Raw genomic sequence first — 17,656 nt, 5'->3', positions numbered from 1 at the left:
AGCTTCCACCCAAAAGTAAAATGTTGCTGACACAGCAGTGCATTTGTAATGCCTAATATTATTGATATACATTTTTAATTGTAATTTTTTTGTATTTTCTATTTATGATTCTTGAATTTTGTAGTTTTTCTTCTTATTATGTTTATTGTTATGCACCACAATACCAAGGCAAATTAATTGTATGTGAAAACCTAATTGACAATAAACCTGAGTACTTTTTTGATAATTTGCTGATGATACTTATGTGCTTTTATATAAATAATGTTTGCACTTTATGCAGGACTTTCACTTGTGTTAGTGTATATCACACTGTGGTATCACTATTTCTGTTTCTGTTAAACATAAGCAGACATTGTCCATCACTAAAATGTCATTTCCTCGATGAACCATTCAGGTCAGGGTGCCACATTTGCAGTGGTCTAGGAAGTACTCAGATCCTTTACTTAAAATATACTAATACCACACTGTAAAAATACTCTATTACAAGTAAAAGTCCTGCGTTTAAAAACTTACTTAAGTATGTAGGTATAATCAGGGAAATGTACTTAAAGTATTAAAAATAAAAGTACTCAATGCAGAAAGATGTCCCCTGTAACTGTTATACTAATATATATTATATAATTAGATTATTATTAATGATAGTACAAAATTTAAAATTATTAAAAGTAAATTCATATTATTAAAATTGTTAAGCGGAAAATCCTCACATTTGAGAAGCTTGAAACATGAAATGTTTTTGCATGAAAAATGACTTAAACAATCAAAATAGGTGGCAGTAAATTTTCTGGCAATCGACTTATCAATGAATCAACCAATAATTTCAGCTCTAGTTGTCTTAATTTGTAAAGTAACTAATAACTAAAGTTATCAAATAAATTTAGTGGAGTAAAAAGTACTATATTTTCCTAAAGTACAAGTGCCTACCAATTTGTAGACTGCTGAAGTACAATACTTGAGTAGGACTAAATGTACGGTCATTCCACCACTGCAAATTTGGCACACTGAATATTTAAATTGTAGCCTATTAAACAAATAGTATTACATAGTAGTACAGTTTCATTAACAACAGGTCGCTGCTGTTATGATTGTAATGGATTGAAAAGTTCCAAGTAGTTGAACACTTGAAAAGAGACGTGCAACACACACACACACACACACACACACACACACACCGGTCCCGCCCAGTGGCCCGACCCCACGAGAACAGACAGGCAGCGGATCATGTGACAGCAACACTCTCTAAACGACAAAACAGGAGAGAGAGAGACACACACACACACACACTCACAGAGAGAGAGGGAGGGAGTTTCGTAACTTAGGGAAGTTTTGTGGAGCCATCGATCACTGGAGCGTCTTGTTTTTTCTGAGCCCGATGTCAGTGACACAACGTCGCCTGCGTCACTTTTTCTGCGGAGTTGCCTAATTGAGTCTCTCTCTGAGAGGGAGCCTTTGCCGTTCAGCAAGGCAGCTGTGAAACTACCGTCTCTCCTCCAGGAATAGACTGTATACTCCATCCGAGAAGTAAGTTTGACACTGTGATCTTCCTCTAACGTTGCTGCGGGCGACTTTAGTGTGTTATAAGTTTCATACTGTTGACCCCGGCGCACTGGTCTTATTTCCTATCGGATGTGTTGTGGTAAAGCCTGTAATTGCTGCGAGGTCTTTTTAAAGGTTAGATGTGGTAGTAGCCTAGATGTGTTGTATTAAAACAGACTTCATTATGGGAAAGAGGAGAAGTCCATATATTCAGAGTTGTGGGCTTTTTTTTTAATGATATCATGCTGCTTGTGTCTAGTTAATTAGTCTAATTAGTTGATTACTCAAAGTTGTTTTTATGACAGTTTCTTGATTTTGTGTGTCGCACATTTCATGTTGTAAAATAAAGAAAATAAAAATGTATTGGCCTGATGACTAATTATCTTAAGGGTGGCTGATAACTGATGTAACCCCACAGTAAGGCAGCAGAGAGCCAATGCTATTTATAGCCTTTAGAGCCTTTTATAGAACATAGAAGTTGTTTAATGAATTAATTAAAAGACAGACAAATACAGGCTTGTGGGGGAGAAAGAGAATCTGCTATAGTGATGTGTCTCCATCTGTGTAGTTGGTTCCTCTCTTTGTCAATGCTAAACACATTTAACAACCTGTGAACACATAATGTGTGTTTTTAATCTAGTTTAAGATGGTCTCGATTTAGAGATTTAGTAATGGTGTGATCAGTTAGGGCTCAGTCCATCTGTTGATTGTTTTTTCAATTAAGAGATTCATTGTTTAGTTTCAGAAATGTAAAATGAAAAATAAAATTTGCCCATTACAAGTTCTGAGTGACATGTTTAAGTGCCCTTCATGCAAAATCTAAAGAGAATCAATTTAAAATAATATAAGACAGAGAAAAGCAGCAAAATTTCACTTTTGAGAAGCTGGAATCAGCAAGTATTTACCATTTTTGCTTGATTAAACAACTGAAATGATTAAGTGATTATCAGTCATTTGACTCATTCATTAACTGATTTATTGCTTCGGTTGTAGATCATACTGACAGGCCATCAGTAACAGGCTGAATGTGATGCTGATGCAGAATCAACCAGTGGTGTGTGAGAGATGAGCCTCAGTGTTGCTGAGTGGTGTCAGAGCTGAGGGCAGTGTTACACACATGTGACAGGTGTGTGTGATAGAGAGAGAGTGAGAGTATTTGTCTGGCCTCTCGTTTCACATCTTTTACAATAAAACATCTCTTTCTCTCTCTCTCTCTCTCTCTCTCTCTCTCTCTCTCTGTGTGTGTGTGTGTGTGTTTCTCCGTCTCTGTCTCTCCCTGTTTCCTGTGCTTTGTTTCAAGGCTGAGGCTTGCGTCACACATTCCACTTGGCATATGAAGCCCTTATCCTGTTTAGAGCCTGGAGTGAGAGAGAAAGAGGGAGAAAGAAGGGAGGAGAGAGGGATGTGGATGTGGGGGGTGGACGGGTGGAATGAGGGCGACCTCTCTCTCTCTGCCTCTTTGTCTTACTTTACACTCTTCTCTTGCTCTAGAAAAGTTTAAAAAAGAAGAAGAAAAAGACGAGTTCACCTCTCTTTTTATTTATTCCTTTATTTATTTGTCTCTCATTAGAGCTGACACACACTTATGTACACACACCCCAAATACCCCACCCACCCTACGCCTTTTTTTTCCTGAATTGACATGCTGATGTTATCTGCTGGAACAAAATGCGCAAGAGTGTGTACGCACACACGCACGCACATACACACACTGCTCAAAGGGCATGTCCTAGGGAACATTAGGGCTAAACATTAAACTCCTGGATGCTGAGTAGTTGGTGATTCTGCATTAGAAGTTAAGGAAATAAGGACACTGTCGTCCACAGACAGCCATAAACATAAAGAGCTGTAACTTGTTACACAATTTCACATGCGTGCCAGCACAGACACGCACATGTGCTGTGTGTCTATTGCTGCTTTTAAACCACTGGATTGAGCCACTGTGACAGTGTAGCTCTGTCTTACCGCCAGCCCCCTCCCCATGTTTGAGGTTCACTGAAGTTTTGTCATATTTTGGTCGAAACCCACTTCGTTTTGTTCCCTGTTTCTGTCTCTGCCTTGTTCTTTCCACTTCCATTTTGACATAGTTTGGTCAGAATGGCTGTTTTCTTTGCCCTTTCTCTCCTTCTATTCCCCCCCTCTCTCCTCTCATTCTTCTGGTAGGGAGGTGCAGTGTGTGTGTGTGTGGGGGGGGGTCAGACAGGAAACCGCAGGCCCCCTGCAGCAGCACCCCCCATTTGGCTTCACTCTCCTCCTCCTCCTCCTCCTCTTCTTTACACCCCCGACCCATCACGCAGTGTGGAAATAATAACAGTCAGACTAAACTCTGAGGGCTTCCGCTTCTCTCTCTCTTTTTCTCTCTGGCAGACTCTCTCCTTCTCTACTTCCCTCTGTCCTCAGTTGTCTGGAAAGCCTCAAAACTTTGCTCTCTTCGACAAGTACGGCTCAAGGTGCGTGCACATGTGTGTGTGTCTTTGTCAGTGTTTGAGCCTTATGTCAACTCTGCTGTGTCTTTAAATGTGTGTATCTGTGTGTTTGCATGTGTGTGTGATGATGGATCCTGTTTCCTCTCCCCTGCTGACGGCCCCCTCTGGCTTCTCCCTGAGGTCTGCAGGCCTGCAGCCCCACAGTCTGCTGGAGAGGAGCGCAGAGGGGCTACGTGCCTGTGTGTGTGTGTGTTGGGGGAGTTAGATGAGGGAATAGGAAGCCAAAATAAGAGGATAGGGGGCTTCAGCCGGGGACTTAAAGTAAGAGGAGTCAAAGTCAGAGCATATGAGGCGTTATTAGGGGAGTCAGGAGTAGGAAGTGAGCTAAGGGGTTGACATTAGGGAGCAGGGAGGTACAGTAGGGGTGAGAGCTTGAAAGAAGGAGCAAATCCGAGTGAGTCGAGGGCAAGAAACTACATCGGAGGTGAGCTCAGAAAAAGGAAAAGTTAAGCGCTGGAATATTAGCTTGCCACCTTGATGAGTCATGTAATTGGGATCTTAAATTAAGGACAATTAGTGCATTCCCTGAGGGGTGTGAATAGGTGTGAGTCAAGCTAGAGTACATACATGAAGTTCTACACTGCAAGCAATGACGTGTGTCAATGCTTGAGTGCTGTTTGAGTCTGGCGATTTGTGATGAAAATGACAGGTGTAAGACAGATAAGGTGAGACTGACATGGTAAAAGAGATGGAAGAAAGGCAAGTAAAGGAGTCAGAAGCAGGGAACTGAAGGCTGTGTGTGTGTGTGTGTGTGTGTGTGTGTGTGTGTGTGTGTGTGTGTGTGTGTCTATTGCGGCGTGTTCTTGGACAAAGCTGTTGTCTGGAGGTTTCTGGTCTCTCTGGTGATCTCATCATCTCCAGCCTGTTGCCATTAGAGGGTGTGTGTGTGTGTGTGTGCGTGTGTGTGTTTGTGTGTGTGTGCAGCCCCATTTGTGTCTGTGTACGTTTGAGCATGTGTGGGTGTCTGTAATAATTTAGTCCTTTAGTGATTTAGTGTGTGTATTCTGTTGAGCTAGCAGAAACTTAGTGTGCGGCTGTGAGTGTGTGTGTGTGTGTGTGTGTGTGTGTGTGTGTGGTTGAGTCAGTAGCCAGGGACTCCAAGCCACAATATTTTCCCCTTCAGTCATGTTGTTTTATATCATTCATAGAGAGAGAGAGAAAAAGAGTGCGGGGTGGTGTGCGGTTCAGATAAATACAGTAGTAAAGACGTGAGGGATTGCTGAGGAGCGAGTGAAAAAGAGGTGTAGAAGATCAGGAGGGTGAATCCAAGGAGAGAGAGAGAGGGGGGGGGGGGTGTAGGAAGTGTTTGCTGAGTGGGTTGGGGTTGAGTACACAGTAGCTCTACTGACCTAGAAGGACAATATTTGCAGACCACACTTGACATGCACAAACACACACCCACATATAGAGCGCACAAGGAGAAAAATACTCCTCAACAGTCCAGGTAGGGATACTTATTTACCAAAAAGGTGCAGTCAACACTAGCTCCTTCACTTTGCAGCATGTGTGTCCTTTGAGTTTACATCGGAGGGCTCTACAGTACCTGGAAATGCTCCAATGAAGCAGAGGTGCAACAGCTGTCTGATTTTTATCTTGCAGAAAAAGGTTCTTGTCCTCCATCTGATCAGTTTGACCCATTACAAAACTTAATCTGTCAGGGGATCAGTGCAACTAGGTCTGCAACTAATGATTGTCTTTTATTATCAATTAATCTGTAGATTATTTTCTTGTTTAATCTGCTATCATCATCATTATCATTTGGTCTATAGAATGCCCATCGCACTTTCCTAAGGCCCAAGGTAACGTCTTCCGACCTGCATTTCAAAACCCAAAGATATTCAATTTACCATCACGTAAGAGAAAGAAAAGCAGCAAATTCTCACAATTGAGAAGCTTAAACTAGGGAATATTTGGTATTTTTGCTTGAACAATTACTTAACGATTAATGAATTATCAAAATAGTTGCTGCTGATTATTTTTCTGTCAAATGATTTATACACAAATCAACAAACTCCAGGTGCAGATTGTTCTTTCTCTCCCGAGGCCTTATGGGTTGTGGAGGTGTACTGAGGAAGATGCTGTGCAGCTAAATTAAATTTATTTCCTGTGATTGTCTAAGCGTTCAGTGTGTCATTGTATTTATCCTTTTATGATACACCCCGAGGGAAAGTTTGTCTTTTTCACAAGGACGGTCTCCCCACTCACCATCCTGCTGTCACACGTTGCCTGATAACTCTCCTCTGCTCATTTCCCCTTGTGGTAAACCCTCACTACATGGCATACACCTCCAGATTAAAAGCAAGCAACATTAATTATCTGCTTACTCAAACCAATGACAAGCAGATTTAACCCTCTAAACTAGAAGTATTTGTGTCTCAGACTTCATAAATCAACGTCACCTCCATGTGATCCGGCCTGTGGGGGCTCACATGCAGCAATACAGGTGAACCCTGAGAGTAATGGTATGTTCCCGTGACTGCATGTGTTCTTTGAAGGTGCTGAGTGCTGCAGGCGTTTGCTCCAGTTTTTGTGAGAGGTGGACTTGAGTGACTGATGTTGTAAAAGCTAATTATGGCATATTCTTCCACACGTGAACATATATGTGCAGGTACACAGGAGTCATGTGTTCACAGGTACACACTGAGACCATACTTAACCCATTTACTGTTTATGTGTAGTTTAAAGGAGGCCCCGAGTTACTCATGTCTGAGTCCACAAACGTATGTTTGTGTTTGATGGATGTTTTTTTTTGTTTCAGATGCACAACACCTTATTGAACTGGCTTGTGACTTACTCAAAAACTCGCAAAGTCACACATTTATGTTTATCAGGCTACAAATTCTCCTCAAGGTGGAGATGATTTTCAGATCAGTTCTACACATTTGCCAACCTGTGCCACCTTTAGGAAACAAAAATAAAAGCAGCAGCAGTTTAAGAAATGTTGATGTCGCCACCTACAGGCAAAGAAAGGAATAACTGCGGAAATTGCAGAAGCTTTTGCTTTCCTCACCAGCATGTCTACATTTACATTTTGTCTAAATGACTTTTTTTTTTCCAGAAAATCGATTACCAACAATTTTGCTAATAATTTTTTGTAAGCTTCTCCAATGTGAGGCTTTGCTATTTTTCTGTTTTTATATGACTGTAAACTTAGTATCTGGTAACACTTTAAGTCCCCCAATTTGGCATTTATAAGCAGTATGCAAACATTTAATAAATGGTTTTTGATGTACTATAATGTAATTGTAAAGCAGTTATGAGGACATTTTAAGTGTTTATTAAAGTACAGTATTTGTCAACAATTATAACTTCTCCTATGAAGATTTGAAGATTTTTATTAGAAATTATTACAACTGCGTTTTACTATATTGCCATTCATTAGCTGTTAATACACCAGCATCCAGTTATTGTTGCCCACAGGAAGAGTTATAGTTGTTAACAAATACGGCAATATACTAAATATACTTCTTATGAATGCTAAATTGGGGGACTTAAAATAAAGTGTTACCTATTATCTTTGGGTTTTTGACTGTGGGTAGGAAAATCCAGTATTTGTAGATGTCACCTTGGACTGTGGGATGGACTTTTTTTTTACTATTTCCTGACATTTTGTGCACTAAACAATTGATGGAATTTTTTTTACTAATAACTGTTGTAGTAGCTGAACATGTTAGACTGGAACCTTGGGTTGAAATCTGTGACTGAATTATATTGTCTGGGCCTGTTTTTTGGTGCTTTCCATCAATGACACTGTGTTTCCTTGTTTGTAAATGTGATTTGAATTGTGAGTCAGAGATGGGTCTCTTGCAGAAGTCCTACTCTTTCAATATATGTAGTTGCTGCGTTGCTGTTTCAGCAGCGGAGGGGAAATATTTAAATATGAAAACAGGATAGACACAACGTGTGAGGACTTCCACAATGGCCACTAATTTTCCAAACAGTCTTTTGGACATTTTTAATTTCTTGTGTATTTGTTGTATTTACACTGTACACATACAAGCTAAGAAACTGAGAAGTTGCTTCTTTTGTCCTTTTCCAGTTTCGTGAGCTACCTGCTCTTATTGTCACCTCTGTGTATGATTCACAACCACAATAGAACAACTGCTTGACTTCTAGTTGAACTACAATACAATACAAACCCGGATTAGAAAACACCCCCTTAAAGACATATGTACACACACACACACACACACACCAGTCCCCAACTGACTGCAGTCTCTTTGTTTCTTTGGAACCGGGCAAAGGGCGAGGCTTCAGTCGTCATGTTCACACCCTTCCTGACCCAGCAAGCATCCTGCTCTCCTATTGGTGTCTGTGTGTGTGTGTGTGTGTGTGTGTGTGTGCGCGCTAGGGTGTGACGGCCTGTATTCTTTGTTAATAATTAAAGGCTAACTTGTCTCCAGACTGTGGACTTTAATCAGGTCACACACACACACATACACACAGACTCCCTTGGGGTACATTCTTTGACAGTTCATGTTGCCTTAATGCTCCAGTGAACACACACCCAACCACGCTCATAAACACACTCGTTTAGGCACAAACACAGAGTCATCCCAGCTGCACCTGGCCATTCAAAGCCAAGGTAACTGGAACCACCTTTGAAACCCCACACGCTTTTGATCCCAACACTTTACAGGCCTTAGTAGGCGGTGTGTGTGTGTGTGTGTGTGTGTTTGAAATGTGTAAAGTACTAGCACTGTCTAGTTTTAGCCACATCACACCTGTGAGTCTGTAAGTAATGACCTGCCATAAAGTTGTCTGTAACATTGTCCGAGCGGCAGGTACGACACCGACGCTGTAAATTGGTTTTTACACGACCTGACAAACTGTCGGACGGACAAAATTGGCTGTGTGAGAAAGAAGAGCCTCTGGTGGAGATGGCTAAAAGTAGAGAGGAGGAGAAGATGTGGTAGAAAATGTAAGTTTGGCTATTCTCTGACTTATTTACTGGAAGTGACACTCAGACACACACACTTTTTTTCAGGCACCTTTACTTAAGTACAGACCCTTGTCTAGCCTTTCCTTTGTGATTTAGTTTTCATCACTTCTCAAACGCGTGTGTGTGTGTGTGTGTGTGTGTGTGTGTGTGTGTGTGTGTGTGTGTGTGTGTGCGCATACACACGTCACTTTAAAAGTTGTCTAGCAGTTTTGCTGTTTATTTCTTTTTATTCTCTCTTCTGTCATTTTATATATTATTGGTGGTATTTGAACAGTAAAAGATGTAAACAAGACAAATGAAAACAGGGTTGTTGACAGTGGTGGGAGGTAACTAAGTATATTTACTCAAGTACAATTTTGATGTACTTGTACTTGAGGGAAATTTTCTACTTTTTACTCCACTACATTTATCTGACAGCTATAGGTACATTTTATATTAATATTTTACCAAAAAAACATAATAAATAACATAATATACAAAACATTGTTAAAGATTAAACCAGTGGTTCCCAACCTTTTTGGCTTTTGATCTCTTAATAGAAAGCAAAGTCTAGTTGAGGCCCATTGTTACGTTTGAGATGTCTATGAGTTGTTAGTTGTTCCACCAAAGACACATTTCCACTCTAAACTCCTCACATGGTTTCATTTAAAAAACAGTTTTGAGGCCCAAAGAGGTAAAAGTCTGAAACATTAGTCCAAATTTATGCAGCAGAACTATGTTTTTTCTTTCTTCCGACCCCCATTAATCATCTCACGACCCCTCAGATTTATCTTTTGATCCTTTATAGGGGCCTGACTCCGAGGTTGGGAACCACTGAACTATCAGAAACAGGGGCTGATTTTCTGAAAAATTAGTACTTTTAACTTTTAACACTTTAAGTACATTTAGCTGATAATACTTGTGTATTTTTACTTAAATCTGGTTTTAAATGCAGGACTTTTACTTGTAATAGAGTATTTCTACATTTTTATTTTTGTACTTTTACTTAAGTAAAGGATCTGAGTACTGAGTAACCACCACTGGTTAGAAATCATTACAGGTTTGCATGTGAAATAAGTGAGCTAAATGTGTGAGCTGAGTGTGTAAATGTTATGTATTAATTGTGTGTACTGATGGCTGTATGTGTTTTATCTTGTAGGAGCCTGGCCTGTGCAGCCATGCTGATGTATGATTACCCTCTGAAGACAGACATGGAGACGGTAAGGCACATGTGTGTTTGTGTAAATGTAGCTTTTGGTGTGTGTGTGTGTGTGTGTGTGTGTGTGTGTGCTCTCATCATGCCTGAACATGTTTTTGATGTCATACAGTAACTCTGACCTACACACTCAAATACAATTATGCACACCTACACACGCCTGTTACGTGTCTAGACAGACTGGTTCCCACATACCGACTCTTCCTGGACAAACAGGCTGCTGTACAGTGGACATTTGCATACAATGGGTACAAACACTGCCAAGCAGCAGGCTAATGAACACACACACACACACACACACACACTGTACTCTGACACATAACAGTTATCCGCTCCCAAACAGAGCTGGGTTTAAATTATTTGGCTGGCTGTAGTTGTTTGTGTGGCAGAAACATGTTTTCCCTGTTATTCAATGCAGAACGGAAATTTTTTAACTCTCTGCTCTTTTGTCCCCCTTCACTGCTTCCTTCTTCTGCATCCTCTCTCACAGTCATTCTACTCCTCGTTAGTGAAAACACCGGAGCCATACGGAGTGATCTTCTCCCACCCCACCCACCTCTACCACCCAACGCACATGCATGCCTTCACCCAGTCCCACACCCCCAGCAACCCCACACACACCCAGATGGAGCCCGTGGACCTGTCAGTCAGCAAGCGCACCTCCTCCACCTCTTCTTCCTCCTCCCCTCACCGCTCCTCCACCTCCTCCCCGGCCTCCTCACGCAGCTCCCCGCCTTCCCCATACAGCTCGGCGAGCCGCGCCTCCCCCCGCTGCTCCCCCCAACACTCCCAGCTGCGCTCCTCGCCACCCACTCCCACACTTCCATACCCCACCATGGTGTCTCCCCTGATTGGCACGGGCTCTGGGGTCATCCAGGGGTCAGGGGTCATGTTGTCTCCAGTCATGGTGCCTCTGTCCGTCCTCTACTCCTCGCCTCTCCACCTGCATCAGCAGATAATGGTGAGCCCACCTGTTGCCAGTGACGACGACCATCATCGAAGCAGGGAGCAGAAGACAGGTGAAGCCTCAATTATTGTTTTATTCAATTGAATTTCAATTCAGTTGGTTTTAGCTTTATTAACATGACATTCTGTATGTGTTGCTAAAGCTTATTAAAATGAAATGAAACAAACCATAATCATTCATTTACAGAAAACAAAAGTGGAACAATGACAATATCGGAACAACAATTTTTTTTTAAAACAGGAAATAAAATACCCATTTTATTTTGATAGTTTATTTCAGATTTTGTGAGAAAAAATACTTTCTTCTTAAATGTACATATATTTTACTGAAAATGAGGAAGTGCTTTTCATTTCTTCTGTTAGAATATCAGTTTCAGCAGATTCTTGTTTCTAAGGGAAGCCATGTTTTTTGTTTTTGTTCTGTTTTCTGTGGTCAGGCGGAGGTCACTAACATTCACAGAGGTCACCATCTCTGAATCTCCTATATTTGATACACACAGAGAATGACAAAATGCATACATAACATTTTAATCATAGTGTTTGCAATGCCCATCCCTAGAAGAACTTATGTAGTAGCAGTAAAAACAAAAACAAAAAACCCCCACTAGTATTAAGGGTTAGAATATATAACTATTTTGCAGTAAATATAAAATGAGACAAAAACAATCAAGAACATATTTATAGATTTAGAAAAAAGACTAAGAGTCTACAGTCATGCTAGCGGCTCTGTGAGGTTGTACTTAGGCAGAGCAGTGCTTTGAGCTAAATGCTAACATTAAGTTACAGGATAAAAACTTAAAATTCTGGCCTGTGGCCTTGCAGATTTAATCTTAATTTTATGTATAAAATATTAACAGCATGTTAATGTGAATAAATCCTGACCAAGCTGCAGCACAGACTGTACTGACCAGCTCTCTGATGATTATTTTATATCTTCCCAGTTCACTCTACGAAGCCCCTGGAGCTGCGAGGCGACGCCCACGACCTGCACAAGCCAATCAAAACAGAGCCTCGCCATGAGCTCGCTCATGACCTCCATAGCAGCCACGAGATGAAATCATCAGTGATCAGGATACCACAGGAATACGGGTGAGTGACACACCGACACACTCAATTCACACAAATTTTGAAAGATGCACCATAAGTTTCACTGATGCAGCGCTTCCCCTTTAACTTTATATGGAAGTGGTCTTCAGAGGCTTATTTTCGACCAGATCCATATCTGTTCCTGTAGTGATTTTTTAAATTTTTTATTCAGGTGCAGTCCCAAGACTGGGGCTGGGTATTGTTTTTTGATATCAGGACTCTTGTGATTTACTGATACTGATACCAAGACAATCACTTTTTTGTTCCCTATGTGTCATTTGTGTCAGCTCAGGCAGTTTGGGCAAAGTTGAACTTTTCATGCAGTAATCATTCTTTCAACTGTCATTCCTAAGAAACTTAATTTTGTTTCCCCAATAGTGGTAATGGTTGTTAAAAGTGTATTCAGTTCACATGGGGTAAGACAATCTTGTCATATTTATCAGTGTTTAATTTTGCCTTAACACCGAACTTTGCATGTACAGAATTATCTTCATAAAGTATTATTTAAATCAGGAAATATCTATATCAGTATATAACCCAGCATCTCCAATTCAAGTCATTCGTTGTTGATGTCATTCCTTATCTCTCCACTCTTTTCTATGGAGTTATATTTGCTTCTTCATTCTGAGTGCACAAAAACATGAATTATATTATGTTGCAAAATTATTATCATGTGCTCAGTAAATGTATTTGCGTGTTTGCGAGTTACAGTGTGCCGCAATTTCAGTAGTAGATCATTTCTAATTGGCTATTTGGTCTCCAGTCTGATTGCTAGTAGTATTATTAGTCACTAGGGAAGTAGGGAAGAATATATGTATATAGAAAAATTTAACTTATGTGTGTAAAAAATATTTTTCTGTGCTCAGAATGTCACATCTCATGCTTAAACATAATGACATACATTTCCTGTCAACTCTCTACTGTCACCTATCTAATAAATGCAAAAATACTTAAAAGTTTGGTAGAGAAGTTGAGGTTCAATATCGGTCTTTATTCAGTAAAATTAGAAAACAAATGTTTACCACTGTTTTTGCTCCGTTCAAAAAATATGTATATATATATATAAACACACCGCAGTCATAACTGTACTGTGTGAATGAGATTCCTTCATTCCACTGTGGCGTCTTTTATTTTGTCACCAGCCACACTTCTTGTTACAGGCACTTTTGGCGTCTTCTTATCACCTTCTAGTCAGCCATGCGTTCATAGCAGCCATGTTGAACTTCCTCCATTCCTCTTCCTCCTCTTTTCCCATCTCTCCTTTCTTTCTCCTCCCCTCCCTCCTTCCTCGCTCAGCACTTCCTGTATATTTTTAGCGTTCATTGTCCGGCCTCTCCCACTCCTTATTGCCCTCCTCTTCTGACCCCCTTCCCCTCATCCCTTCCAGTTCCTCCTCCTGAATATACTGTATGTATACGGTTAAGTTTGCTCAGTGTGTATAATAATGGTGGGTTGGCCTGTGTGTGTGTGTGTGTGTGTGTGTGTGTGTGTGTGTGTGTGTGTGTGTGTGTTGCAGGGGATTTTCTGCACATTCCTTTATGCAGAACTGATCTGTGAGGGATTCATATTTCAACACTCGACACCTGCTCTCAACTGCCACTTACACACACCCGCACACACACTCTTTAATGATAATGCAGAAAGACAACTCTCTTCTTCTTCTTCTCTTCTTGTTTTCTTCTTTGACTGTAAAACACTTGTCACTTTTCTACTCTCTTCTCTTCTATTCTTTTGTATTCTATTCCGTTATAGTTTGATGGACACACACTTTCACACACTCACACAGAGTGCAAAGTGTTAGAAATCTAATCTGCTTGGGCTTATTGAAGTTGGAAAGAGTATTGCAAAGTTGTATCTACTATTTCACAGTTTTTGGACTTCTAGATCTTATTTTTCAGCTGTATGTCAGCAGTGCACATCAAGATTTGCATCAAATTCCAGTGAGTGAATTTGTTGAGTGAGGTGACAGGACAAAGCAAAGGCGTGGTTGACTGGAAAAAGGCGGGAGGTGTTTTTCAACTTCCTGACGGGTAGCAGTTGTTATTGCATTGGAGAGAAGTTGCAACCAAAATAAACTTGCATTTAGATTTCAACATCATGAAAGAGGTGGCTGTTACTCGACACCAGTGCCCTCTTCTGGTCAAATCAGATGGAGACAGGTGAAACAGCAGCAATGACCTCTAACGTATCATCTCTTCTGTCTCTCGTAGGGGGAACAACCCATCAGTAATAGTCCATTCGGGCACACAGCATCCTCTCCCCGCCGATTCTCCTGACACACTGAAAAAGCGGCGAATTCACCGCTGCGACTTCGCCGGCTGCAACAAAGTGTACACCAAGAGCTCCCACCTCAAAGCACACCGCAGGACACACACCGGTAACAGTCTCGATTCACACACAAGCTGTATAAACACGTTTATCCTCTTTTACAAGCCATTTCATTGCTCATCTTCTTATTTTGTTCTCTCTATATGTGCAGGTGAAAAACCCTACAAGTGCATGTGGGAAGGCTGCACGTGGAAGTTCGCCCGTTCAGACGAGTTGACGAGACACTTCCGCAAGCACACAGGAGTCAAACCGTTCCAGTGCCCCGACTGTGAACGCAGCTTCTCCCGTTCCGACCACCTGGCTTTGCACAAGAAACGCCACCTCCTTGTGTGAAACCCTCCACCGGGCAACTTGAAAGAAACTCTGTGCTGGTTTTAATCTTGGACTGTACCACTTTGACTTGAGGGAGAGATTTTAAAGAGCTGGCCTTACACATTGGACTCCGACAGCGGGTGGGGGAAATGTTCCCCAGGGTGCAAGTTTAGACCCTTTCACCTCATTAGTCTAAATATGAGCTGGTGTTAGCCTGCCAATCATCTAACCACCACACCATCCGTCAGTTATTGATCCTGTCTGCAGCTTTATCATCAGCTCATTTTGACATTATAATAGAAATAAGGTTGTTGCACCAGACCTCGGATCAGCTGCGGGAGGTCCAGACACTTTTTAAAAAGAGGCTGCAGCATCTCAGCTGGCCTGAGAGCAGCGCCCTCATGTGGCCGCGGAACCAAACTGCATCCGCTCTGTTTAAGCCACAGACACACACGGCATGCTCAAACTTCATTTTTGCAACATCAACTCTCATTTCTCTGCATGCATTCCCGTAAAGATTGTGGACTTCGACACACACACACACACACATACACACACACACGTTATTTGCTAGCTAGGCCAATATAATGTGAAACTTTCCAGAATGTATCAGATCACACCTACTGTGCACCGTGTCTTACATAGGCCTACTTCAGCTTTCTTTGGTCAGCACAGCTACCTGCGACATAACGCTAATGCTAACTCCTCCTTCACGGACCACCACAATAAAACACACCACACCTCATCTGCCTCTACAAGCTTACATTATGAAGTGACTTTAAGAAACAACAGGTAGCTAATACTTGCTTTCTCTGCACTTAATAAAAGCAGCTCAGCCTCGGTCTGCTGCGCTTTTGGTATTTGGGTTAAAAAAAAAGGGGGTCTGTCTGGGTCTCGTTTCTTGTCAGAGTGAAGTGTTTTTTTATGTTTTCATTCAGAAATGTGAAAGTTGCTGCACAGGGGCATTATTGTGTTAGTGAGGAAAAAACGACACCACTCGGTTGGTTTAAGGGTAGAAGCAATGAAATGTCTTATGTCTTACCAATGTCTTATATCGAGTTTATATGAACTATTGTTTGGTAGCTTTTTTATCGTATGACACTTTTATATGGGAAAAATACAAAGTGAAAAGCAGGGAAATTTTCTCTTTAATTTTTAATTTTCAGGATGAGTTTTATACCAGCCCACCCTATAGGATATGTAATTTGAAAGAAAATGCCATTTAATTGAAAAAAGGTCCTTAATTGAAAGTCATAAGATTTTTTAAATGCCACCACTATTTTACTTTCTGTTTTTACAGCTTCTGGAGAACAAAATAGTTTTGTTTGTATAGCGTCTTTGTACATGTGTCCAATGTGCACTTTATATATATAGGTTTTATATATATATATATATAAAACATTCCCAAAGCCAAACATTTTTTAATCACATCAGTTTTTTCTACTCAAAGATCTGCTGGTCAGTTTGATCCAAAACATTTAACAGGTCTTGATTTGTTATTTTCTAATCATGTAATGTCAGAAGAAGGTGTGACCCCTTTCTTTTATTCACATGTACACACACACACACACACACCGACTGTAGCGGCTCAACTGATCTGCATTTGCCCCTGGATATTCTCTGCGGTTTTTGCTTGTAAATGTTTTTGTATCTCTGCAAATGTAAGTTGTAATATATATATTTTATAATTGATTATTAGACTGAAAGGGCAATTAAAGGTTTTTATTAAGCATGATTTTGATACCCTCATAATAATGGGTATAAACATTTCTATAATGTTGTGTCTATAATAAACCCTATCTCTTTTTAATCTAAACGTTGGCAATTCAAAGGGAACATGTTAAACTGTGAACATATAACTGTACAGGTCTCTCAGCAATTTAGCATTTATTTTAAAACAGAATATTCATACCACTTAATAAACTTATTGATAATATTTGCCAAAGGGAGTGCTGTGTCTTAAATTTTGTGTTTGTGCTGAAACAGTTAATGGAGTTGTGAATAAATGAGTTGATGAAATGGCAAATATTTGCTGGTACTAGCTTCTCTTCAAATGTAAAGATTTCCTCGTTTTCTCAGTTTAATATTATATCTTTGGGTTTTGCACTGAAGGTTTGACTTCACCTTCAGCTTGGTCCTGGATGTATCATAAGAGGTAATAAAATATAATAATATAATATAAATATTATAGTAGTAATAGATTCCTGGTCTCAGCACACTTTATAGGCTACCCAGCAGTACACAAAGTAGTTGAAATTAGTAATTAGTATAAGTGATGCACACATTAATAAATCAATAATTATAATCCAATAATATAAAATACATTATTCCAAAATGGGCAATTCTGGATAATGAGTACTTTTTACTTTTGGTACATTATGTATATGTATATTTTAATGCTAATACTTTTGTACTTAAATAAGATTTTTAATGCAGGACTTGTAACAGAGTATTACCACACTGTGGTATTGCTACTTTAAAGATCTGAATACTTTTTCACCCACTACACAGGCACATATTCACGCAGGCAGTATCATGACCTTTATAAATTCTGCGAAAACAGAATAGAGGTTACTTGTCAAAGTCTTTTTAAAACTGTAATATTGTGTGATTTTTTTTCACTGTTTTGTGACATTTTAAAAACCTATCATTAAGTAATTACTCCAAAATACTGTGAGATGTATCAGAATCAGAAATAAACATAGTAAGAGAAGAGAAAAAGTACTGTAAAAGTCTAAAGTCATCAATATAAAATAGAATTTACAATTTAAATATGTAAAATATATATATTCTAAAATGAGGAGA

General features: G+C 40.1%; 1 protein-coding gene across 3 annotated transcripts; it reads left to right on the top strand.

Annotated features, from left to right (window-relative positions):
- The first annotated feature begins 1,268 nt into the window (after positions 1 to 1,268).
- On the top strand, positions 1,269 to 16,787 carry klf3 (Kruppel-like factor 3 (basic)). Of its 3 annotated transcripts, XM_044191161.1 has the most exons (7): positions 1,269 to 1,521; positions 8,807 to 8,943; positions 10,103 to 10,163; positions 10,650 to 11,178; positions 12,067 to 12,214; positions 14,422 to 14,588; positions 14,691 to 16,787. In XM_044191161.1, coding segments are annotated over exons 2-7 (1,089 nt in total). In that variant the 5' UTR covers positions 1,269 to 1,521; positions 8,807 to 8,941; the 3' UTR covers positions 14,873 to 16,787. The 3 variants fall into 3 exon arrangements, with proteins under 3 accessions (XP_044047096.1, XP_044047097.1, XP_044047098.1); XM_044191162.1 differs by lacking the exon at positions 8,807 to 8,943 and having other exon boundaries at positions 1,270 to 1,521; XM_044191163.1 differs by lacking the exons at positions 1,269 to 1,521; positions 8,807 to 8,943 and adding an exon at positions 3,788 to 3,986.
- The last annotated feature ends 869 nt before the right edge of the window (positions 16,788 to 17,656 follow it).

The sequence above is a fragment of the Siniperca chuatsi genome, linkage group LG3 (assembly GCF_020085105.1).
Source record: "Siniperca chuatsi isolate FFG_IHB_CAS linkage group LG3, ASM2008510v1, whole genome shotgun sequence".
NCBI lineage: Eukaryota > Metazoa > Chordata > Actinopteri > Centrarchiformes > Sinipercidae > Siniperca > Siniperca chuatsi.
Note: the sequence above shows the minus strand (reverse complement) of the source record. Positions and strands in the feature narration are given on the sequence as shown.